Genomic DNA, 25,650 nt, shown 5'->3' with positions numbered 1-25,650 from the left:
TTTGAAACTTCCAGCGGTTTGGAGAAAAAAAACATATTTCTTGACAAGATAAAAGCAAAATACTGCCGATGCTGGAATCTGAAACAACAAATGAAAAGCTGGAAAAACTCAGCAGGTCTGACATCATCTGTGGAGAGAGAGCAGCTGAGATTGTCCAGCATGTTCAGACTTCAAGACACCCCGTCTTTCCTCCAAAATTAAAAAGAACATGCGGTTTGATATGAACGGCAAACGCTCCTTTCTGTCTCCACCTGATCTGTGTTTTTTTCTTCATGCATCCATCTCATTCTCTTTCCTGCTAATCCAAAAGTCTTAATGAGTTAGTTAAAGCCGCTGTTTGCTGCATGAAATGGTTCTCCGTATTGGGGAAAAGAACTGATCTCGTCAGAACTGAGTTGTCGCTCCGGAAGTGTAAGTAACAAGTGTACAATGTGTATGGTCGCCTTAACTACCAGTTCCTCGTTAGTATAGTGGTTAGTATCCCCGCCTGTCACGCGGGAGACCGGGGTTCAATTCCCCGACGGGGAGTTTGTCGCTTTCTTTTACTTCAAATTGTATTTGTGTTGTTCTCCAACTATAAAAAAAGGAAAAAATACTGTCGAGCAATGAAACTTTAAAAAATGCAAATCTTAGTATTTGTACCGACACTTTTCTTGACCTGAGATCAACGTTCGTTCAATTCATCAACATTTTGGCTCACCTTTGATCTGGCGATGCCACGTCGTCAACACGTTGAATATTACCCTGAGAAGTGTCAGGAGCAGAATCGCGAGCTCTACACAACCTTTGTTGACCTCGCGAAAGCGTCCGACACTGTAAGCCGACAAGGCCTGTGGAGGATCATGTCAAAGTTCGGCTGCCTCCCCCCCTCCACCACCGCCCCCAAATTCATTCAGATGGTACGCCAGTTCCATGATGGCGTCATGTCCAGAGCATTGGATGGCGGAGAATCATCTGAGGCATTCCCAGTCAAAAGTCTGACAACACCAGGTTCAAGACCAACCAATTTATTTGATAGTAAATTCACTAGCTTTCGGGTGGCATTCCCGGTCACCAATGGCGTCAAAGAGGGCTGTGTGCTCTCACCCACACTGTTCAGCATGATGGTTACTGCCATGCTGAATGATGCCTTCCAGGACAGTGTTGCTGGAATCAGCCTCAAGTACAGAGTGGGTGGGAAGCTTTTCAACCTGAGGAGACTTCAAGCTATTACTAATGTGAAGGAGACTGTTCTGAGAGATTTCCTCTTTGCCGATGACTGTGCCCTGTCTGCTGGCTCAGAACCAGAGATGCAAGTCAGTATGGACAAATTTTCCACGGCTTGTGACAACTTTGGACTCACCATCAACATTAAAAAGACTGAAGTCATGCACCAGCCTGCTCCTCATGCACCGTACACAGAACCCATAATCACAATCAAAGGACAGAAACTACAGGCAGTGGACCAGCTCACTTATCTTGGCAGCATCCTCTCCCAAGCAGTGACTATTGATGCAGAAGTTAACTGTAGAATAGCAAAGGCGAGTTCCGCTTTTGGTAGACTGCGCTCCACTGTACGGGAACGTTGAGGAATCAGCCCAGCAACAAAACTGAAGGTCTACAGCGCCGTGGTGCTCACTACCCTCCTGTATGCCTGTGAAACGTGGACTGTGTATCGAAGGCATGCAAGACAGCTCAATCATTTCCACATGACTTGTCTTTGCAGAATATTACACATCCGACGGCAAGACAAAGTACCAGACACTGAAGTTTTCGCTAGAGCAAGTCTACCATCAGTCCACACACTGCTGATGAGAACACAGACCTGGTGGGCAGGGCAGGTCATCCGTATGTCAGACGAGCGCATACCCAAGCAGCTCCTTTTTGGGGAACCCTCTGCTGGAAGACGCTCGCATGGAGGGCAGAAGAAATGTTTCAAAGACACACTCAAGGCCTCCCTGAAATCGCTTGAGATTGACACGACCACCTGGGAAACGCTGGCACGAAACGGCCCGACCTGGCGCTGCCTCATCCACAAAGGCTGTCAAGCTCACAAAACAAGGTGTATTGCTGAAGCACAACTTAAGCACGAGCTGCGCAAGTCCAGAGCCACCAGCGCAACAACTACAGTGTCTACACAAGTCTGTCCAATATGTGTCAGGACATTCCGTGCCCGAATTGGCCTGATCAGTCATCTTCGGACACACCGCAACCAGCCTCAAAATGACAAACGGTGTTGAGGCCCTCATCGATGGACGAACAGCAATATACTTTTTGATTGTCATAGAATTTTCCCAAATTTAACCAGGCAAAGTTTTCTCACATCCTCTCTTTGCATTCCTTATTCCTTTCTCAAGGTCGACCCTACGCTTTCTGTACTCCATTAATGCCTTCACTGATTTTGTCCCTTTGTACTTTGTGGATAGAAACAAAAAACGTCTACAACAATCATTTAACAATAATGGCTTTAAAATGGCTGCTCTGGCTGAGAGCTAAGCATGCTGGGAATTTTAATCAACTTGTGGATTAAATTCAGATGCAGTTCTTAAACAGGGCCTGGTCTGGCAGCTGTGAACTGAGGCTTCCAGTGTTGGTGTGATCAGGGAAGTTGTTTCCATCGACCCAAGCATTGAACCTCCGATTTATGGCTGCCCAGTGCAGAGTGTGCAGTTTGAGTGAAGTGTCATGGTTCAGTTCACGAGTAGGTTCACTGGAGGTGTGAGACATATGTTTGGTTTCTGGTGGCACAGTTGGCTGGATCATAGAGAATCTTCCGGAAACAAGTGGGCAATTGTGGATAAAAGACATGTTAATCCTTTGTTTGGCAGCAATAACTCCAAGAGACCAACTATCACAACAAAGCTTGTACCCAGAAGGATACTTCAGAGAGATGAAAATATATTCTACATCGAGCTTATTTCTTAGCCAAAGATTTCCAAAACGTGGTGGAGTCTATTTTCAGTTCTGATTTTCATTTAGAGATAAGTGCAGTTTAAGATTTAAGGTTCAGTTGAAAGTTAATGCTCCGTTAGAGTTAAAGTTCAGTAAAGAGTTAATGAGTTGCAACTGTTTCTGTCTCAGTTGGTACGAGCTGTGTGTGTGTGTTTTTAATGCATTATTAGCCTTGTTTGCCTTATTAAACGGGAATGCTTGCAAAATAGTTAAATTAAAGGTTTATAATAACTTTTTAAAAGCTTTTCGTTTCCTTCTCATTGAAACCTGAATATATCTGGACATGCACTGTTCTGTGGGCTTGTTATTCCTATCACCGAGAGGGCACATAGTGGGCTGCCACCATCCCCAATTCCTTTTTTAATGCCCCCTACTGCCCTTCTGTCACTTTTCCATTTGAAACCGTTCTCAGAGTACTTTGTCCAGATCCTGTCTAATTTTACTGAAATCCGCTCTCTCAAAATCCATTTTTTTTTGCAGCTTGCCGATTTCCTTGGCTGTAACAAGCTTAAATTGTACCATTTTGTGAACTGTATCACTAAAATGCCCTCGACCACCATATCGATCACACGGCTGGCTTCATTCGCCAGAATTAGGACGAGTACAGTACCTTCCCGTGTGGGACTATTTACATATTGATTTAACAAATTCTCCCGTACATTCTTCAAGAAATCTGCTCCATCCAATCGCTTAACACTCCATTTCCATGATGATGCTGGAAAAGTTGAAACCACCAAATATAATCACCGTATTGCTATTGCTTTTACACACCTCCACAAACTATGCACACATTTGGTCCTCAATATCCCACTTACCCTCTGGGGGTCTATAATCAACATCTAACAATGTGGTTGCCCCTTTTTATTCCTAAGCGCTCATCACAATGCTTCACCTGATGCCACCTCCAAGATATAATCTCTCCTTCCTGCAGTAACGGACTCAGTAACTAATAATGCAATGCATCCTCCTATTTTACTTCCTCCCTTATCTTGCCTGAAGATTCTATATCCAGGAGTGTTGAGTTGTCAATCTTGATCTTCCACAGCTGTGCTATACCTCAGTGCATCTTTTAAAGAAAAATAATCCTGTAAGCCTGTTTCATAGAACCATTACAGTACAGAAGCAGTCCATTCGGCCCATCGACATTGTGCCGACCATAATTCAACCCAGCCCCTTTCCCCGTAACCCTCGTTTAGTAATCCACCCTGACAGTACGGTCAATTTAACATGGCCAACCAACCTGACCCGCGCATCTTTGGACTGTGGGACGAAACGAGAACACCCGGAGGAAACCCACACAGTCACCGGGAGAAAATGCAAACTCCATAAAAACGGTGACCCAAGTCTTGAATTGAATCTGCATTCGCTGATTGTCTTCCAGCAACCGCACCTGGCACAAAGGAAGATGGCTGCCGTTTTTGGATGTTGTTCATCTCATTTTCAGGAAATCTCGGCGTTTTTTTTCTCACGGCAACGCCCTGAGTGAAATGATTCTCAGCTGCTTCAGAAATGACATGTCTTCCATGGTTAGGGCAGAACTGGGGATGTTCACTGCTGACTGCACACTGCTCAGGACTATTCACAGGACTCCTCAGACTATTTCCAAATGCAGCAAGAACTGGATAACCGTGCAGTCCTGGTCTGTGACATGTGGTAACTAAAATTAGTCTTGTCATGTGGTAAATAACATTTGTAGTGAGATTGTACTGTGTTACGCGGAGGGCAGTAGGTTCAGAAGCAACTCACCATTATCTTCGCAAAAGCCATTTTGGATGGTCAATAAATGTAGAGAATTCCAGAAATTCACCACCCTTTGAGTGAAGAAGTTCCTCCTCAACTCCGATCTAAACTACCCGCCCCCCGGCTTATTTTGAGGCTGTGCCCTCGAGTTGTGCTATCCGTTCTCAGCGGGAAGAATCTCTCTACCTCTACCCTATCCATCCCCTTCATTATCGTGTAAGTCTCTATAATATACGTCAAATACGTCATCGAATGTAAAACTCATTGTGATTTCTTCTAGTTGTGAACAAGGCTGGAAAATTTTGTATCTTTAGGCAGAAATTCTTTCCAATGCAGAAAAGCCACACACTCACTTTCCTTATTCTTCTGTAGACTTTGGAATCCGATCTCGCAGGTTTGATATTCGCAAGGCACAATCGACTCCATCATAACGCTGTTCAGACGTTGTTTACTGTGCAGTACAAACAACTACACAGAACTTTAATAAAACCCCAGATAGAATGAATGCTGGAAAACTGAACCAGCGACATCTTCATCCCATAAACTATATATATTTTAAAGTTTTCCATATTTCCATGTTGCTTTGAGAGAGATTGTGCAACAGAAACATTGTGAAGGCCAAATGCAACTGCAACCTTGAATATCAACTCTATCATATTTTTCCACGTAGTGAATGCAGCTATACTGAGCAGCTCCCTGTTCAGCGTGAAATCAGACAGTGAAGGATGTTCACAGGCGCTCTATCAAACTTCATGTACCTTCAGAGAGCTTTCCAACTGGACACATGTGAGCAACTGTGTGAATATTGGTGCTCCAGCGTGCAAGTTTCTCAACTGCGAGGCTGCATGGCTGGTTCAATCAGTAAACATTACCTTTTGCAATTCCCTATCCATATCTGGCATCTACCTCATTCAAACTTGTAGTCATGAAACTAGACTTGATTTATATATTCAAAATTCTGTGTACACATCAAATGTGTTCCTTACTCAAGGAATAAAACAGGCTGATTATGTGTGGGTTATTGTGGTTCGTCAATCGATGCATATTGACGTTCAAGTGACGTTTGGTAAAGTGATTAATCGATTGTAAATGGAATTTAATGGAATTCAGGGATTGTACATAGAAAATTGTCAGTGAACAATTGTTTTCCAAGGCCAAAGAAATGAAACAGTGGTGTTCCCTAAGAATCGGTATTGGTGATAGATCTATTCTTGGAAGATATGTCCTTAATTACTTGTGTCTGAAGCGATCAAATGATCTAAAGGATGTGAAGGATAACAAGGCATTCAAGGAAGACAGAAAGCAAAACTGGTTTAATGCAAAAGTATATTGTAGATGGCACTGACGCTGAGAATTATGTCAAGTGTATGCATTTAAAAAGCAAGAATGAGGGAATATGATATAAACAAAATTGCACAAGTTTCATCGTGAATGTGTGATAATATGTCTAAGAACAAATGTGCACCAGGTTTTTACACTCTCTTCAGGATCATTCTTCTCAGAGACTCGTTAAATAATCGATTTGTAGCGCGTTAAGTCCTGTTTTGGACCAGGTTTAGCTTCACACTATTGATCTAGGTTGGAATGAGTGATGAGTGTTAGAAGATATGTTGCAGTTCGACACATTGACAGTGACTGAGAGGAACAGATGGATGCAAGGAATGCTGGTTATAATTTCATTGAGAATTCCGAAAAACGGAAACTAAGGTCGTGGTCACCCGAAACCACCCCTCCCCCCGCGACCCCCCCACCGCCCCCCCCCCCCGTCCCCTCCACAGCCAGCTCCACGCCTCCATCTGGATGCAACAATCATGGATGAGCTTTTGGAGCTCATTTAACCAAATTGAAGACACAACAAATGAAAACAAAGCCAACTGTGACTCTATCACAAATTCAACTTGGTAAATTAATGTGTTCCCCCGTTTCTTTATTGCCGACACAGTACGAATTAAGATGACATCAATTGTACTTGTGCTAATCTGACTATCTCCCCTGTGCCTGTCAAACACCTTTGGGAATCCAGATTGACCACGGTGATTCTATATCACATCTTCTTCTAGCGAGTATAGTTAAAGAATTCTCTCAGTATCACAGTACTCCTGTGGGGAGAATTGATCGATCCCACTGTTGGTATTTGGGTGATGATCTGCAAGGGAGAGATGTTTAGCTGGAATTTGGTTTGGGAGTTCATTCCAGTAACGTCTATTTTTAACATCACTTGATATGTTTTACAATTATAGCGATAGGATACCTCAATACATCTTTGAATTGTGCCCTGAACTTAGTTTGAGTCACAGCATAAATACATGTGTTTGTGCAACAACTCAGAAGTTGAAGCATAAATCCTGCTTCCCGTATATAACTATGAATATATACAGATTGATACCCAATATTCCACATGCGGCTCCATATAGAATACATCATGAACACTGACCATAAGAGAATGAAGTTCCCAGAGATAGCAAGCAGTAAAATTATGCTTTTCTTTCGACTCTGCATCTCTGTATCTCTGGAATTCTGCACATCCTTCTGAGCCCGGAGTCTCTTCCGTGCCTTGCTACTCAATAAAATGTGTCTGACTGTCAACACATTGAAGAGCAGAACCAGGACAAATGGGACACACGGGCTTAGAATATAATGAAGGAATTCAATTGCTGTCCAGACGGTTGAAAACAGAACGTCTGTTGATACATCACAAAACCAAGGAACGTTTGTACCTCGATATTGACCTGTAAACATAAAATACCAGAAGATATTCTTTAAACAGCTCAGTGCAGTCAATGATCCGAGAATCAAAGCCGCCATTTTATCTGTGCAATATTTAGTTTTGATCTTCTGGCAACAAATTGCCAGAAAGCGATCAAAAGTGAAAGCAACAGTGAACCAGACAGAACAGTCAGTAACTGCGAAAAGCAGGACAGCGTGGATGTTACACATTTGGATGTACCGCATGAATCGAAATTCACGTTGATAAGCAGTTGGGATATGCCTCAAAATCAGGTCTATAATAATGACAAGCAGATCCGCCACTGCCATGGCCACCAGTTAACAAGTTACACATTTGGAAAGGCCACAGTTTCTCCGAGAGAGAGTCAGAATCGTCAACATATTAACTGTGAGGAAGGAAAAAAACACAAAGAAAATATCACATGAAATTCTGAGTCAAATTACAATGGAGAGTATTTATTGTGATTAGCAAATGCATTACTTTATAAGATGATGTATTGAATTGTTTGCATCCGGGAGACATGGATTTACTGGGATGAGTTGTTAGTATTGTACGATGAACCGTTAAATGAAAATCAATGTTTCTGATCAAATATTTTGCAAGTTGGACCAACACATCAATGGACTGATAATGGTCGCTGTTCTGCCGACAGTTTATTTCATGCTCAAATGAAGTGAACGATGATTTAGCATAAATTAACCATTTAATCCGATTCAGGTGAGCTTCAGAGTACAAAATAGGGCAGCGCAGTGAATATTATATCAGATCAGCAATACCCTGGTCAAAAAGAACGCGATAAGGATTTCGGAAAGCAAAGTAGGGAAGCAGGGAGCTGGAGTGACTTCCTTGTGCTTATGCCCAATGAAACTAAAGGGAAGGCCTTAAGTTCAACAGTTCAAATGGGATATCCACAAGTCGATGCATGTTGAGTTTTCTGTCACTGTTGTTGTGATTTATTAATTTAAAAAAATCTGTGCAAGTTTGATTCGGGAATATCGTTTCGACTGCGGTGTCTCTGAAAGAACACCATGCAATACCAGCAGTGGACGAACGGTGGCACAGTTCTCAGCACTGCTGCCGCACAACGCCAAGGCCCCGGGTTCAATTCTGGCCTTGGATGACTGTCCGTGTGGAGTTTGCATATTTTCCCTGTGTCTGCGTGGGTTTCCTCCGGGTTCTCTGGTTTCCTCCACTGTCTATCAGTGTACAGGTAAGGTGGATTGACCATGATAATTAGCCTGTTAGTGTTAGGGGATTAACTTGTTAAATATGGAGGTTTACGGGGATAGGGCCTGGGTGTGAGTTGTTACTGCAGGCTCCAAGGGCCGAATGGCTTCCTTCTGCACTGTAGGGTTTCTTTCTATGATTTCTAAGAGGAAAATAAGCGTAATACGTGGTAACTCGACTCCGCCTGTTTATCACACCTCACATGACAAATATCCACACCAGTAAGTGGAAGCTGAGCTGCAGAATGAATCACATAGAACATCGAACATTACAGCGCAGTACAGGCCCTTCGGCCCTCGATGTTGCGCCAACCAGTGGAACCAATCTAATGACCCTCTAACCTAAACTATTCCAATGTTATCCATATGCCAATCCAACGACCATTTGAATGCCCTTAAAGTTGGCGAGTCCGCAACTGCTGCAGGCGGGGCATTCCACGCCCTTACGACCCTCTGAGTAAAGAACCTACCTCTGACATCCGTCCTATAATAATCACCCCTCAATTTAAAGCTATGTCCCCTCGTGTTAGCCATCACCATCGGAGGAAAAAGGCCCTCACTGTCCATCTATCTAACTCTCTGGTCATATTGTATGCCTCAATTAGGTCACCTCGCAACCTTCTTCTCTCTAACGAAAACAACCTCAAGCCCCTCAGCCTTTCCTCATAAGACCTTCCCACCATACCAGGCAGCATCCTGACAAACCTTCTCGGCAACGTTTCAACTGCCTCCACATCTTTCTTATAATGCGGCGACCAGAACTGTACGCAATACTCCAAGTGCGGCCACACCAGAGTTTTGTACAGCTGCGACATGACCTCAGGGCTCCGAAATACAATCCCTCTACCAATAAAAGCTAACACACCGTATGCTTTCTTAACAAACCTATCAACCTGGGTACCAACTTTCAGGGATCTATGCACATGTACAGCAAGATCTCTCTGCTGATCCACACTACCAAGAGCCTTTCCATTAGCCCTATAGTCTGTACTCCTGTTACTCTTTCCAAAGTGAATCACCTCACACTTTTCCGCATTCATCTCCATTTGCCACCTGTTAGCCCAGCTCTGCAGCTTATCTATGTCCCTCTGCAAACTGTAATATCCATCCTCACTGTCCACAACTCCTCCAACTTTGGTGTCGTCAGCAAATTTACTAACCCATCCTTCTACACCCTCATCTAGGTCATTTATAAAAATGGCAAACACAGATCCCTGTGGTACACCACGAGTAACTGAACTCCAGGTTGAATATTCCCCATCAACCACCACACTCTGTGTTCTATCAGCTTGCCAATTCCTGATCCAAACTGTTAAATCACCCTCAATCCCATGCATCCGTATTTTCTGCAGTAATGTGCATGGAAACCAAAACAACTGATGATGCACCTTGCGAGCATCGTGATGTCCCTGTGCTCCTGTTGGAACTGCAAACCAGCAAGGAAAATACGTTCTGGGGAGATATGATGTGGAGTTGCCGGCAAGGGACTGGGGTAGGCACAGTAAGTAGTGTCATAACATCACGTTAAAGTCGAACAGGTTAATTTGGTAGCACGGGGTTTCAGAGCACCGTTCCTTCATCAGGTAATAAAGAAGCGGTGCTCCAAAAGCTTGTGCTATCAAATTCCACTTGGCAACAAAGCAGCACACAGAGTCATAGAATCAGAGAGGTTTACGGCATGGGAATCTCGCCTTTTGATCCAACTTTATGTCACCCTTTTTTTAACCAGTAAGGTAGACTCATTTACACGCGTTTGGCCCAAATGCTTCTTGACCCATCTTAGCCACGTAATTGTCTAAACACTTTTTAAAAGACAAAATTGTATCCATCTCCAGTTCTGTCTCTGGCAGCGAGCTGCCAATCACTCCAGCCAATCACCACCTCCCCCCGATGAAATATTTTGCCCCTGTGGCCCCTTTTGAATCTCTCCCCTCTCAACTTAAACCTTTGTCCTCTATTTTGGACTCCCCTTCACTAGGGAAAATGTTTTGACTGTCGAGCTGATCAATGCTCTCCATTCATTTATAGACATCTATAAGATCACTCCTAAGACACCTACGCTCCAGAGAAAAAAGTCCCAGTCTATCCAGCCTCTCGGAATGATGCAAACCAACAATCATGGACTATCCTCGTATTTTTCTTGCACTTTTTCCAGTTTAATAATATTATTTGCATATTAGGGTGACCCGAACTGTACAAGGTATTCCAAGTGTGGCCTGACCATTGCCTTGCACAACTTCAACAAGACATCCCAATTCCTGTATTTAATGTTCTGACCGATGAAACCAAGAACGACGAATGCCTTATTCACCTCGCTGTACACCTGTGACTGTACCTTCAAGGAGCTATGAACCTGTACCCCTAGAATTCTTTGTCCTATAATAACCCTCAACGCCCGACATTAGCTGAGTAAATCCTGCCCTGGTTCAATCTCCCAAAATGCATCACCTCACATTTACTGAAATTAAACTCCATCTGTCATTCGTCAGTCCTAATCTGTCATTCGTCTTGGCCTAATCGATCAAGATCCTTGTAATCTTAGACAACCTTTTTCACTGTCCACTATACCACCAATCTTGATGTCATCTGCAAACTTACTAATAATGCCTCCTAAATTATCATCCAACGCATTCATATAAGTGGCAAATAACAGTGGACCTGCAATTTCGTCCCTAGTATCCCACAATAACCCGGGATACATTTCATCTGGTCCCGGGGACTTATCTATCTTAATGCGCAGTATGAATTTCGGCACCTCCATTTTTGTTATATGTACACTGCTCAAGACATCACTATTTATTTCCCTAAGTTCCCTAACATCAATACTTTTCTCAACAGTGAATACTAATAAGCAACATTCATTTAGGATCTCACCCATTTCTTGTAAATCTGCCCACAGGTAACCTTTTTGATCCTTAAGAGATCCTATCCTCTTCCCTGTTTCTCTTTTACTCTTCATATATTTGTAGAAGCTGTTTGGACTGTGGCATCCGTTAGCTCTAATACAATTGCAGGCAAAGGGAAACAGGCGGATAACATTCTATTAGTAGGAGTAAGACCTGGCACAGTGGAAAATGGTTGTGGCTTTTTTTTTAGTGGAAACATCCGACCCCAAGGTCATTGCTGCCCGCCTTCCTCAGGCTAGTGCCGGAGGCGCATTCATCAGAAGCTGCTTCAAGTATGACCGCTTTCCTATCAAAATATTGAAAATGGAGTTTTCCGCTGATCAATGCAGAATGCCAGACTCATTCACAACTCCACAGATATTGAAGCATTCCGAGTTTATAGGAAGCAGGACCAGCAACATTCAGGCTTCGACTGAAATATGACAGGTAACATTCTCACCACACACGCACCTATCTGCAGTAACATAGAATCCAATGATCTCCACTTGATATAGAATGAATTGTCATCTCTGAAAGCGGCGCTGTCAATATCCTCTTGGTAACAATTTCCAAAAATGTAAACGGGGTCTGCGATCTAATTACTTTGGCTCCAAGAGCAGGTCAGAGACTGTGAATTCTGTGCAGTGTAACTCCCCTCCTGACTCTATAAATCCTTTTCAACACCGGCAATCCACGGGTCAGGGTGTGATGGAATATTCTCCAAAACTTGGATGCTGTAATCTCCGGCAAGTCAAGAAGTTCGACAAAATTAGGACAAAAAAAAACCGCGTGATTGGAATCCCATCCATCACATTTAGCATCAGCTTTCTCCATTAGCGACGCACAGTGATTGCAGTGTGTGACATCGACACTGCAGCAACTCACCAAGGCTCCTTCAACAAAACCTCCCAAACCCCCGAACTCTGCCCTCTGAAGGAGCAGGTTCAAAACATGCCCTGGATGATTAATGGTTAGGAAGGATCTTATTCGCTTGCAGTAATCCGGGAGCTTATTATTCAGGTAAGGGACAGCAAATTTAGAGGGGATTTGCGGAAAACAAGAACGAGGTGGGAATCTGAGTTTCACCACCTGAAAGATTGGGAGAGGCGGGAAACATTACATTTAATAGATAGGTAGATGAGCAAGTTATACGCAATATCATACAAGGCAGTTGCCCAATTGACGGATAAGAGAATACATAGGTGTTTGATAATGGTGCAGACACGATGGGCTGAACTGATCTCGCTGTGCTGCAAAATTGATGACTTTAAGACACAAACAAGTTTCTTCTCAAGTCACACCTCATCCTGACTTTAACCTGTTTGATCGTCCTTTCATTGCTGCTGGATCAAAGTCCTGGGACTTATTTCCTATCAGCACTGCAGGTGTACCAGCATCCTATACGGCGAAAAGCTTCGCAATGCTGGTTCACTTTCACCTTTTCAAAGGCAACCGGTGAATGGGAATCTTATTGATCTAGCTTGTGAGTCTGACACACGTATTTCACAAAGAAGTGAGAACAAATAGATTGTTCCATAGAGTGACTTCAACAACCGGAAGGAGTAAATAGGAAGAGAACAGTTCCAATTAAGGACAAAATATCTTAAAAAAAAGACCAATACAGAAACCTACCAGGGACAACGACAGCGGAAAGGACGGGATAATAAATCCGTTCAATACCAAAGAACAGAAATAATATTCTGAACTCTGAAAGAAGATTATCATCCATCCTCCCTTTCTCTTTGGAAAAGCTAATTCCGATGGTAATGCTGTGGGTGTCAGAGCGAAAGCAGCTCCTTATCAATAGAGGAACTGAACCCTCCAGTGTTACATTTGACGTCCATGGAGACGGTGATTAGTTACAGTTACTGAACAAACAGTTCAATCTCGCGCAGACTCATCCAACCATTTTTTTGTGAGGACAATATTCCATTTGTTTTTCACTCAATGTTCCATTGAGTCGTTTAAGCAGGATAAGGGTGTAAAAGACAAAAAAGGTATCTGTTAAAAATATCAATTTCAACCAAATAAATGGGTAATTTAGTAATACAACGAATAAAACAAGAGCATTAAGATGCGACAAGAAGCAATATTAACTGATAGAATTTTTTTTTGCATTTTCGCTTATGAAGCAGAAGCAGAGAGAGAGAGACCAGACCCAAAAACCAGGGAGTGAGGATTAAAAGTGATGAGTGGGGAGGGGGTGGCGGGGTGGGGGGTGGGGGCGGTGGGTGTGGGTGTGAGGGGGAGCGGGACTGAACTAAGAAGCTAGGTTTAACTGACAATGTACTTGCATTCATCCCCGGTTGCACACTCTCCATGCTGGCTCGGCTAGGTTCATGCAATATTTCTGATTGGACATGGGTTGCATTAGAATTTCGGAATTCCTCAGATCCTGACCTGTTTTGTGCATTGGTTTCTGTGCATGGAGGAGAAGGGCACCTGTGGTTTTACACACTCACTCCCTTTAGCAGTGTCCTGGTTCTTATCCCATAATTTATTTACACATACTTACTCACCCTGACTCACACACACATTTAAACTTACTTATTCATTCAGGCTCACTCAAAGGCTCTGATTGGATCACACACTCAGGCTCACTGACCCAGACTCACTCACTCATCCTGACTCACTGACACACTCAGACTCACTCACTCAGAATCACGAATTCACCCTAACTCACTCACACACCCAGACTCACTCACTCACACAAGCTCACTCAAACATACTCACTCACTCAACCAGACTCACTCACATAACAAGACTCACACCCTCGCCCAGACTCACTTGCATATCCAGGCTCACTCACACATGCAGACTCACTCACTCAAGCAGATTTACACACACTCAGGCTCAATCACTCACTAAACCAGACTCAGTCACACACCCAGTCTCAATCACTTCCGCCGACTCACTCATAAACAAGGACTCACTCACTCACACAGACTCGCTCAGGCACAAAAACTCACTCACACACCCAGGTGCAGCGATAGTCATTATTTCAGAGTTTCAAACATGCTGAATCACTTACTCTGATACATTCACTCACAGACTCACTCAGAGCAAATCAGTTATTTAGCCTCTGTTACTCACTCATTCACTCCCTCACGATTTCACTCACTTAGATCTGCTCACTCACTCACTCAGAAAAACTCAGTCAAACACTCATATATCATACCAGAGACAGAGCGATAGAAAATGAGTCCAACTCTCATACATATAGAATCTTAGAATGGATTCTATTCTATTCCAAGGATCCAAAGAGAGAGAATATTCGGCCTTTGCCTGTGTGTTGCCCTGTACAAGAAGTGTTCATCTCGTTTCTTTCCCAGTCATTGACTTATAATCCATCAGATCCTTTCTCTTCAGATGCCTTTCCCATTCCCATTTGACAACCCTGATTTGATGTTGCCTCTGCCACACTCTCAGACAGTCCAGGTCCTAAAGACTCAGCACATTAAAAACTATCCTCCATTCCTCTGCCAATGGGAACAGTATTTCTTCAACTGCTCTTCTTAGGTACCATTTACAAACCTATAACAGTTACCATCTAGAATGTCAGTGGCAGCTCATACATGGGGACACCAGTACCTGGAAGCCTCCCTCCAAGCCACACCACATCCTGACTCGGAAATGTATTGCTGCTCCTTCACGGTCGCTGGGGCAAAATCCTGCCACTCCCTCCCTAACCGTTAAGCTAACAGCACTGTGGATGTACCTGCACCTCAGGGAATGCAGCGGTTCAAGAAAAAAGTTCATCACCTCATTGTCATGATCAGTTGGAGATGGGGAATGAATGTTGGCTGAGACAGTGAGCTCACCTCACATAAATAAATAAAACAAGTAAAAACTCGCAACCACAACCTGAGACTAACAGATACAGAATCAACCTCGCTCACATACATGTGTTGGATACACAATGAATTCGCTAATCACACTCACTAACAGAGGGTGACATGAAGTCAAGATGAAGCGAAAGTTATCCACTTGCAGTTTAACCAGAGTTTTACACAAGAACAGCGAACATCTTTACACAAAATGCAACATGTTAACCCCACACCGAACATCAGAGAACAGGAAGATTTTTTTGCCGAACAGAAAACACCTTCACGGCGAATATTTTTACATAACAGGGAAAAAGTTTACAGAGCAGGCGACTTAACAGCAGAACTGATAAATATATTGACACGCAATGGGTCATATTTACACAGCCGGACACACATTTACAACAACAGGGAAGCATTTTACACAACAGCAGAAAACACCTCAATAACAGATAGAACAGATACAAAACAGGAAATATATTTACAAACAGGAAAACACCTTACACAATAACAGCGAACATCACTAAACAGTAGAGAGCACAGTTACAGAGCAGGAAATATATTTGCAAACATACATTTTCAACACAAAATTCGTTTACATCAGTGACTGATTGTCCAGTTCCGTGTCTGCTGGTTTCCTATCACTTCATCTGTCGTTACATGTTTCCAGACAATGTATCTTGCTACTTTTGTGTCTGTCTTTCTCTTTTCAATGCATTTTTGCTGTTGTGTTGTGGAATTATGTGGCCAGACGTAGCCTCCTGACGCTGCTGCTGGCGTGAAACAATCTAGAATTGAGTACCTGACTGGCTACATTCATAGACAGCAGGGCTTTATCGCTCCGTAGTAGAGTAGTGCAGCGGAAGCGTGCTGAGCCCAAAGACCTGAGGTTTGTCAATCGAAATATTCTTCTGGTATTTCTATAAACAATAATGATAAAACCACTTCACTGCATCTGTGCAATATTTGTGACTTTTACGTGAAGATTATAGACAGGTAATTACATTGGTTGTCTTTTCCGTGAAATGCTTCAATCTGCAGTAAAACACTTTTATATCCACACAAGCTGCAAAGCCTTTGAAAATACACCAGTACATATTAGTGAAGAAGCTAATGGTGTAAAGGTACAACTTCAGAATTTGTGGACAATGTGAAATTTGGAAACATTGTTAACTGCGAGGAGAATAGTGCAAAACTTCAAAAAGGAGATAAACAAGTTGTCGGAACGAGTGGACAAGTTGCAGATGAAATCCAAAGCAGAGGATTGTAAGGAAATTCATTCTCCTTGGAAGATTATAGGGAGACAGCAAAAAGTAAAGGAATAGACGGAGCAGGTTGTGTATGTGTATCAGTCATTGGACAGACCGAGACAGGTGGAGGGATAGTTTAATAACGCATATTGAATTGTACCCTTTATTAACAGGGGCTTTGAGTGCACGGGCACGGAGGTTATGTTCAAATGATCTAAAACACTAAAACATCCACAGCTGAAGTATTGTGTCCAATTCCGGGAGTCACACAATCGGAAGGATGTGAAGGCATTTGCGAGACTGCAGAAAGGATTCATGATATTGTTTGTAGGACTGAGAAACTTCATTAATGAGAAGGGATTAGAGACTTTGGCACTGTTTTCCTTGGAGAATTGAACGTTGAAAGGAGATTTAATCGAGGTACTAAATCCCAAGACACACCTGGGCAGAATGGAAAAGAACAAACTGTCCCTACGCCTGGAATAAAAGAGATGAGATATAAAGTCATTATCAAAGGGGGGAGTAGAAACACGAGGAAAATGTATGGAATTGACTGCTGGAGAGTGGAGGATAGTTCAACTGAAGCATTCCAAAAAGAATTAGACTGTTATTTGAAAAGGGAAGAATGTGTAGAGTTCCAGGGAAAAGGCGGAAATGCTCATTACCTGTCAGAACGTTAATATATTGTCATTCATCACTCATCACTGAATCGAGAATGAACTGTTCCCTGCAGTTTCGAAACAAGGTGAAGAGCAGGAATGATTCAATAACAGAAGAGATGTTGGTGTAAGTCTAAAGGAAAAGGTAAAGAAACCAGATATGTGTCTAAAATGTGTTGATGTTGGCAGAATGATAAACAGGTGCCGCCCGAAAGGAAAGCAAGAATAAACATGAGAATAAAATAGAAACCTGCAAAGAAAATTTGAAGCAAAATGGAGCTGAGTTTAATGTCTGAAATTGTATCTGGAAGGCGATAAAATGTTTTATTGAGGAATGAGTTTCTGTTTCTGGAGTTTACACTGGGCTTTATTGGAACATTATAGGAGGCTGAGATGGAAAAAAAAATCAGCATAAATCAAGATCAAGAATTAAAATGAGTGGGGACTGAAATCCGAGTGATGTTTCTCGACTGAACAGAGATGCTTCATAACGCAGTTACTCAGTCTGCCCAATATGACAGACAGTTTTATCAACATAATAACACCTTGAAATTAGAAATATAGAAACTAATGTTACACCTGGAATGCGTGGTTAAGTCTCTGAACAGTGAGGACGGATACTGGAACGTCAACAATTCTGATCCATTTTCCTATTTCCTCAACAGATGATTTGCTCGCACTAGTGTTGATGTAGAGGTGCCGGCGTTGGAATGAGGTGGGCACAATTAAAAAGTGTCACAACGCCGGGTTAACGTTGGAATCACAAGGTTTGAAGCGCTGTTCCTTCTTTAGATGAGTTGAGGGAGGTTGAGAAATAGACACAAGCACAATAGTATGATAATTACAGATTGGAGTGAGAACAATGATTAGAATGCGCATCTTTTCGGGTAATCAAGCCGTTAAAAATACAGACAGTAAGGGTGGAGAGAGAGGTCGTCACAAGTGAAAGAGGTATGGATCGTCTCAAGTCAGGACAGTTAGGAGGATTTTGCCAACTCAAAAAGTATGGTCGCGATAGGAAAGGACATCGTGGGAAAAACAATACAAGAATCAAAGTGTATCAGACGTGACAACCGTCAAACTGAACAGAACCAGATATCCATTATGCAAATACTTCCAGTGCCTCAAGACAAGCCCTTTCCCCAGCTAAGTGTTTGTATAGTTTTATTTGTTGCTCCTGCACTGACAGGTAACAGAAAATCACAACCTCACCAACCAGTGACAGCCAGTTAAATAATCATCCCACACTCGCTGATAATGGAGTTTCTGACAGTGACAGTTTCTGATCATCCTCCGATTGGACCTGCAGGGAGCCAGATTCACTGTCAGAGCTGGACTTTCTTACAGAGTGGGTGACAGAGCCAGGTGAGCGATGGTGATGGAGTGGTGACTGTGAGAGCGTTTGTCCAAGGGTCAGTTCCTGACCAGCACTGTTCCGATTTATTTAATTAGTTATCGCAGGTCATAACAGTAGGTGGACACTCTTAAAATGAAATTCACTAAAAATCGTCCCCATCACGATCTTTCTAATGGAAAATTCAGCTTCAATTTGCTTTGATTGGAAACTTTGTGAAATGAAAGAACAGGCCTCAGAATTGATCAGTGAGTTCCCAGTAAGGAACAATTGTAAAAAGGTGGCTTCAACCAGACAAGCCAAGTTCAGTTTCCAAACTGCGCTCCGGGCTCTCCTGGTGCCTGATAAAATCAGCAGCTGAGGAAGTTCCGCAGTTAAAACTAATGCAAATAACGGCTCCTTGAGGGAAAGCGAGTGATGATGGTATGGTGGTGAGCATAGCTGTCTTCCAAACAGTTGACCCGCGTTCGATTCCCCGCCATCGCATTGATAATTTATTTGGAATCTTATCCGCGGCCTCTTGGACTTTAAACGGAGTGAACTAAAACAGGGCCAACACAACATTGGATAGTAATAGAGATGCTTTGTTTTATTTTCTTTTCGGACGTAATTCGATTTCAATGGAAAAATATTTAAAGAGAAAAACAAGTCTCCGACCTAATAAATGAATTCAGAGAGAAAAATACAAAGTATAAGTTGAGGGTTAGTAAGTTCGCCGATGACACGAAGGTTGGTGGTGTTGTGGAAGTTGCAGCAGGACATAAATAGGATGCAAGACTGGGAGGAGAAGTGGCAGATGGACTTCAACGCGGATAAACGTGTAGTGGTCCATTTTGGCAGGACCAGTGGGATGAACGAGTGCACTATCAAGGGCAGGAATCTGCGTGGAGAAACCCACGGAGTCTTAGCAGTGTTGAAGAGCAGAAGGATTTTGGGGTCCGGGTCCACAGGACTCTTAAATCGGCCTCGCAGGTGGAGGATGTGGTCAAGAAGGCGTATGGTGTACTGGCCTTCATTAATCGAGGGATTGAGTTTAGGAGTCGGGAGGTAATGCTGCAAATTTATAAGTCCCTTGTCAGACCCCACTTGGAGTACTGTGCGCAGTTCTGGTCGCCTCACTATAGGAAGGACGTGGAAGCTATTGAAAGGGCGCAGAGGAGATTTACAAGGATGTTGCCTGGATTGGGAGGCATGCCTTATGAAGATAGGTTGAGGGAGCTTGGGCTCTTCTCCCTGGAGTGACGAAGGTTGAGAGGCGACCTGATAGAGGTTTATAAAATGTTGAGAGGAATAGATAGGGTGGATTCTCGGAGACTATTTCCCAGGGCTGAAATGGTCGCTACGAGAGGACACAGAGTTAAAGTGCAGGGAAGCAAGTACAGAGGTGATGTTAGGGGAAAGTTTTTCACTCAGAGGGTGGTGAGTGAATGGAATCGGCTGCCGTCAGTGGTGGTGGAGGCGAACTCGCTGGGGTGTTTTAAAAGACTTCTGGATGAGTATATGGGATTTAATGGGATTGGGGGTTATAGATAGGTCTATGGATTGGTAGGTATTGATGTGATCAGCGCAACTTGTGGGCCGAAGGGCCTGTTTGTGCTGTAGTGTTCTGTGTTCTATGTTCTAACAAATTTCAGCTCACACTCTGTGCTCTGCACAATCCTAGTTCCTGATGAAGTTAATATAAGCACATTACTGAGGTGGTTACATTATTCTGGTAAATAAGCAGCTGCGATGGCTGAGTGGTTGAGGCGCTGGATTTGAAATCCAATGGGGTTTCCCCACGCAGATTCCAACGCTGCTCATAGCGCTTATGGTTGGAAATGTTTGCTTCAGGCAGCCATCCTGGGGAGTTTTTGCTATGGAGTATTTGGATCTCCATCATGCATTCAGCTGCATGGTTCTGGGCCAGGTGCAGGCAGCTGAGTTTGGAAAGGACACCTGGGTATCCTCGGGTTGGTATGGACAAGATGGGCGGAATGGCTTCCTTCGCTGCTGTCACTTTGGTTCTTTCGATGGTTCCATGAACAAAATCGTAACGTGAGCAGAAGGAAAAAATCAGCATCAGGATCACAAGGACAAGACAAGGTCTGATGTCAGAGGAAGATTCTTATGTAATGACACAGAGCATAAGAAATACATTTCATCAGAATACATTGAATGAATTTCAAAATGCTGCTCAGATGAGATGTCATCGTGTTCATTCAAACACATTGCTACAAGCTGGTCATTACTGGGCGTGAGGTGTTCCTGGCAATAACGGATTGGGAATGGAAGGAACAGGTTCACATCTGCACATTGTCAGGTCAAACTGTGTCTCAGATTGACAGCTCCCAAGAGAGGTTTTCCGCTCCTCTCGCCCTGTGCTCTGGAATCTCGGGGATTAGTTGGAGTTTCCCAGCTCAGTAACTGTGAAAGCCTCTGAGGCCGGAGATTCTCACAGTGTCTGTTCCCAGATCGTTCACAATGGAGAGTGTGAGAGTGAGTATCAGTCTTTCAATTCGATGTCTGACAGCTGCACCGTGAACCCATATTCACTCGCTGCAAATTAACAGATACAGTGAAAGAAACACAGAAACAGAACATAGGAGCAGTGATCCTTCCAGCCTGCTCCGCCATTCATTCTGATCGTGGCTGTTCCTCCAACTCAATATCCTGGTCCCACCTTTTACCTCCATATCCTTTGATTCACTTTGTCTCAAGTTCTATATCTAACTGCTTCTTCAAAACATTCAATGTTTTGGCCTCAACTACTTTCTGTGGCCGGGAATTTCACATCCTGGCCACTCTCTGGGTGAAGAAACTTCTCCTCATGTCTGTCCCAAACTGTCTATCCTGTAACCTCAGACTGTGACCCTGGCTCTGGACACTCCCAAACATCCTTCTTTCATCTACCCGGCCTAATCCTGTTAGAATTTTCTAGCTTTCTAAGGGGGTTCCCCTCATTCTTCTGAACTCCAGCGAATATAAAAGTAATCAACTCAATCTCTCCTCATACCTCAGTCCTGCCATCACAAGGATCAGTCTGGTAAACCGCTGCTTTCGCTCTCGAACAAGAACATCCTTCCTCAGATAAGAAGACAAAACTGCAGCTGTGGCCTCACCAAGACCCTGCATAATTGCATCAAGACATCTCTGTTCCTGTACTCGAAGCCTCTCGCTATGAAGGCCACCATGTCATTTGCATTTTTACTGCCTGCTACAGCGGCATCTTTCCCTTCAGTGACTGGTGCATGAGGACACTCTGTTCTGGTTGCACATTCTCTTCTAATTTATGACCATTCAGAACATAATCTGTCTTTCCGTGTTTGCGAACAAATTGGATCACTTCACATTTATTCAAAATATACTGCATCTGCCAATCATTGACCCATTCGCTCAACTTGGCCAAATCAGGCTGCAGGATATGGTGTAAGGTGACTCTGAGATAAAGGGATGGAGAGAGAAACGAGGTGACTGCAGTCTGACTCTGACTCTTCAAACCAGTTATTGCGCCCTTGTGGAAAGTGAATGTGCCTGAGAACAGGAGAAAAACAGATCATGGGCCAGGGATGTATTTTCTGTAAAAAGTAAAATAAACTTGTAACCAGTCAGTGTCTGGCTGAGAACTGGCGAGGGGAGGGGAGGGGGAAGGGGAGGGGTGGGGAGGGGAGGGGGAAGGGGAGGGGTGGGGAGGGGGGAGGGGAGGGGGAGGGGAGGGGAGGGGGATGGGAGGGGGTCTGCTAAAATAACATTCACATAAATATTTTCATCATCCATCTGTGTCTAATGGAAAATCGAGTTTGAAATTGTTGTCAGTGGAAGAATTGTTGAAATGAAAAAACGGGCGTCAAAACTAATCCATGAATTCTCAGTCAGAAACAACAGTAAAAACTGTCCAGAAAAAACAAGAGAAGCCAAGTTCAGTTTACAAACTGTCCGATGGACAGACCTGGTGTCTGATGAAATCAGCAACGGAGGTAGTTCCGTAATTATAACTAATTAAGATAAGGCTGTTTTAAACAACCTGAGCGATGGTGGTATAGTGGTGAGCATAGCTGCTTCCCAAGCAGTTGACCCGGGTTTGGTTCCCGGCTATCTCATTGATAATTTGCTTAGAACTTTATCCGCTTCCTTCTGTGTTTTCAACCGACTGGACAAAAAAGAGGGCGAACACAACATTTGACGGTAATGAAATACAATTGAGATTTCTCTTTTTCTTTTTATTCAGAACTAATTTGTTTGAAATGAAAAATGACTGAGATACAAAAACAAGTCTCTGACCCAGTAAGTGAGATCTCCGTCAGAGACAAAGATACAAAAGTAGAGGAACAAATTTCAGCTCACACACTGTGCTTTGTACAATAACGGTGCCTGATGAAGTTAGTATGAACGCTACTGAGGTGATTATATTCGCCGGCCAACCCGTGGAGCTGCGATGGCCGAGTGGTTAAGGCGTTGGATTAGAAATCCAATGGGGTTTTCCCGCGCAGGTTGGAGTCCTGCTCGCAGCGATTGTTATTGAAAACGTTTGCTTCCGGCTGACACAGAGCCGGATATCCTTCCGGTATGTTGGTGCTAAGTATTTGGATCACCATCATGCTTTCAGCTCCATGACTCCGGGCCGAGTGCAGGAAGGTGAGGTTGAAGAGGACGCCTGGGTGCCCTCGGGCTGGCATGGACAAGGTAAGCCGAATGATTCAGTGCTGTTCCCTTTCTCTGGTTCCATGAGGGAAATCATAATGTGAGCAGATTGAAAACAAAAACAGCATCAGGAGCGCAAGGACAAAACAAGGTCTCATTTCAGAGGAAGATTCTTATGGAATGACACACAGAACATAAGAAATAAATTTCATCAGAATACACTGAATGATCATTTCAAAATGCTGCTTGGATGATATGACATCGTGTTCAGTCAAACACATTGCTGCAAGCTGGTCATTATTGGGCGTTAGGAACTCCTGGTTATAGCAGATTGGGAATGGAAGGAGCAGCTTCACATCTGCACATTGACAGGTCAAACTGTGTCTCAGATTGACAGCTCCCAGGACAGGTTTTCCTCTCCTCTCGCTCTGTGCTGTGGATTCTCGGGGATTAGTTGGAGTTTCCCAGCTCAGTAACTGTGAAAGCCTCTGAGGCCGGCGATGCTCACAGTGTCTGTTCCCCAGATTCAGGGGGCTGCAGCCAATCAGAGCTGTGCCTGGGTGAACCCAGAGCTGGTTGAAACGATGATATTGTTGACAAGCTGAATTCTATTTGATCAGATGTAGATACAGATTGTGTGCACTGAGTCACTAAACAACAAAATCCCACCCTCATATAGAGTGAATGAGAGGGGATGGAGGGATAGAGTGAGTTAGAGCAGTGAGACATAGACCGCCAGAAATCCGTCACTGACAGAAATCCCTATAAATTCCGGCTTTATCCAGAGAGATTCTTTTGGAGAAACATAAGCTGCACTCTCAGCTCTCATAGGAACATAAGAGTTAGGAGCAGGATTAGGTTACATGGCCACTCGAGCCTGCTCCACCATTCAAAACGATCATAACATAAGAACATAAGAAATAGGAGCAAGAGGTGGCCATCTAGCCCTTCGAGCCTGCCCCCCGATTCAATAAGATCATGGCTGATCTGAAGTGAATCAGTTCCATTTTCCCGCTTTCTCCCCTTAACCCTTCATTCCCTTGTCTATCAGAAACCTATGTACCCGTGACTTAATTATATTCAGCGCGGTAGCCTCCACCATTTTATTGGGCAGAGAATTCCAGAGATTCACCACCCTCTGAAAGAAGAAGTTCCTCCTCAACTCTGTTCTAAACTGCACCACACCCACCCCCACCCCACCCCCGCCCTTATTTTGAGGCTGTTCCCTCCAGTTCTGGTTTCCTTTCTAATTGGAAAGAATCTCTCTACCTCTACCCTATCCGCCCCCTTCATTTTCTAATATGTCTCTATAAGATCAACCCTCAGCCTTCTAAACTCCAACGAGTACAGGCCCAATCTACTCAATCTCTCCTCATAAGCTAACCCCCTCATCTCCGGTATCAGCCAAGTGAACCTTCTCTGTACTCCCTCCAGGACCAATATATTCTTTCGCAAATAAGCGAACCAAAATTGCACACAGTCGTCAGGAAGGCGGATTGGATGTTTGGCTTCATAACTGGAGATACTGAGTATAAAAACTGGGAAGTTCTGCTCAATCTTTATGAAGCTCTGATTAACTGTAGCTGTTTTAGGATTGCCCCCAGACCCGGTAACCACACTTTACAAAGTGTGTGAGAGTCCTTATGAAGGGGGAAAGGAGATTTACTGTTTTGGATCCAGCGTGAGGGATTTTAGCTCCAAGGTATGGCTGGATAACTCGGAGTTTCTCTCTTTGCAGCAAAAGGGATTGAGTGGCGCTGGAAGAGAGGTGTCAAAGAGTAGAACATATTGAACTAAGGTTCACAGGGGGAAGTTGCTGCATTAGCTGCTAGCAGAAGGATTTGGGGACAGGCATTGAAGATTGAAGACAGGAAGTGCAAGAAGCATAACATCCCAACAGTGCGGAAAGAGGCCATTCGGCCCAGATATTCTGTACAGACTCTCCGACAGAGAATCCCTCCCTGTCTCCCGACGTAATTACTCTGCTAATTCCCCCTAACAATAAGGGTCAATTTAGCCTGGCCAATCCACCTAATTTGCACATGGTTGGAGATGGGAGGAAACCGGAGCACCCGAAGGAAACCCACGCAGACACGGGGAGAGCGTGCAAACTCTACAGACAGGCACCCAAGAATGTTAGAAGTGGACTTTAGATTTCTGCTGTTGACAAACTCTGGGGAATCCACTTCATTTTTTTTGGCATTTAGGAATCAGAGATATCATTAAAAACAGGACTGAAAATAAATATAATCACGGCAGTTATTCACATGGCGCTAACATTTGGGCCTGTGTTGTGTCTGCTGACCGCGTGGCCTAATGGATAAGGCGTCTGACTTCGGTAGTCATGGCAATGATGGTATCAGAAGATTGCAGGTTCGAGTCCTGTCGCGGTTGTTTTATGCAGAAATCTGGGAGAACTTCCGGCAAACTGAG

At 43.7% G+C, this 25,650-nt stretch overlaps 1 protein-coding gene and 3 non-coding genes across 4 annotated transcripts in view; 3 read left to right on the top strand and 1 right to left on the bottom strand.

Moving 5' to 3' along the window:
- LOC145337819 (putative G-protein coupled receptor 139) overlaps nucleotides 1-5,097 on the bottom strand; it is a 31,234-nt gene extending 26,137 nt beyond the window's left edge. The window contains exons 1-2 of the mRNA XM_080182673.1: nucleotides 5,025-5,097; nucleotides 3,451-3,646 (exon numbers count right to left, since the gene is read on the bottom strand). Coding sequence (XP_080038799.1) covers nucleotides 3,451-3,646; nucleotides 5,025-5,097 — 269 coding nt within the window. The remainder of the gene's footprint in view (nucleotides 1-3,450; nucleotides 3,647-5,024) is intronic.
- Nucleotides 457-528, top strand: trnad-guc (transfer RNA aspartic acid (anticodon GUC)). Its single transcript has one exon. It is a non-coding gene; the product is annotated as a tRNA-Asp (tRNA).
- Nucleotides 5,098-23,005: 17,908 nt separating the features above from the next.
- Nucleotides 23,006-23,087, top strand: trnas-aga (transfer RNA serine (anticodon AGA)). The gene has a single exon. It is a non-coding gene; the product is annotated as a tRNA-Ser (tRNA).
- Nucleotides 23,088-25,519: 2,432 nt separating this feature from the next.
- On the top strand, nucleotides 25,520-25,611 carry trnar-ucg (transfer RNA arginine (anticodon UCG)). The gene is given in 2 exon segments: nucleotides 25,520-25,556; nucleotides 25,576-25,611. It is a non-coding gene; the product is annotated as a tRNA-Arg (tRNA).
- Nucleotides 25,612-25,650: the final 39 nt, after the last annotated feature.

This window comes from Carcharhinus amblyrhynchos, unplaced genomic scaffold (assembly GCF_965287045.1).
Source record: "Carcharhinus amblyrhynchos unplaced genomic scaffold, sCarAmb.v2.hapA scaffold_79, whole genome shotgun sequence".
NCBI classification, from domain to species: domain Eukaryota; kingdom Metazoa; phylum Chordata; class Chondrichthyes; order Carcharhiniformes; family Carcharhinidae; genus Carcharhinus; species Carcharhinus amblyrhynchos.
Note: the sequence above shows the minus strand (reverse complement) of the source record. Positions and strands in the feature narration are given on the sequence as shown.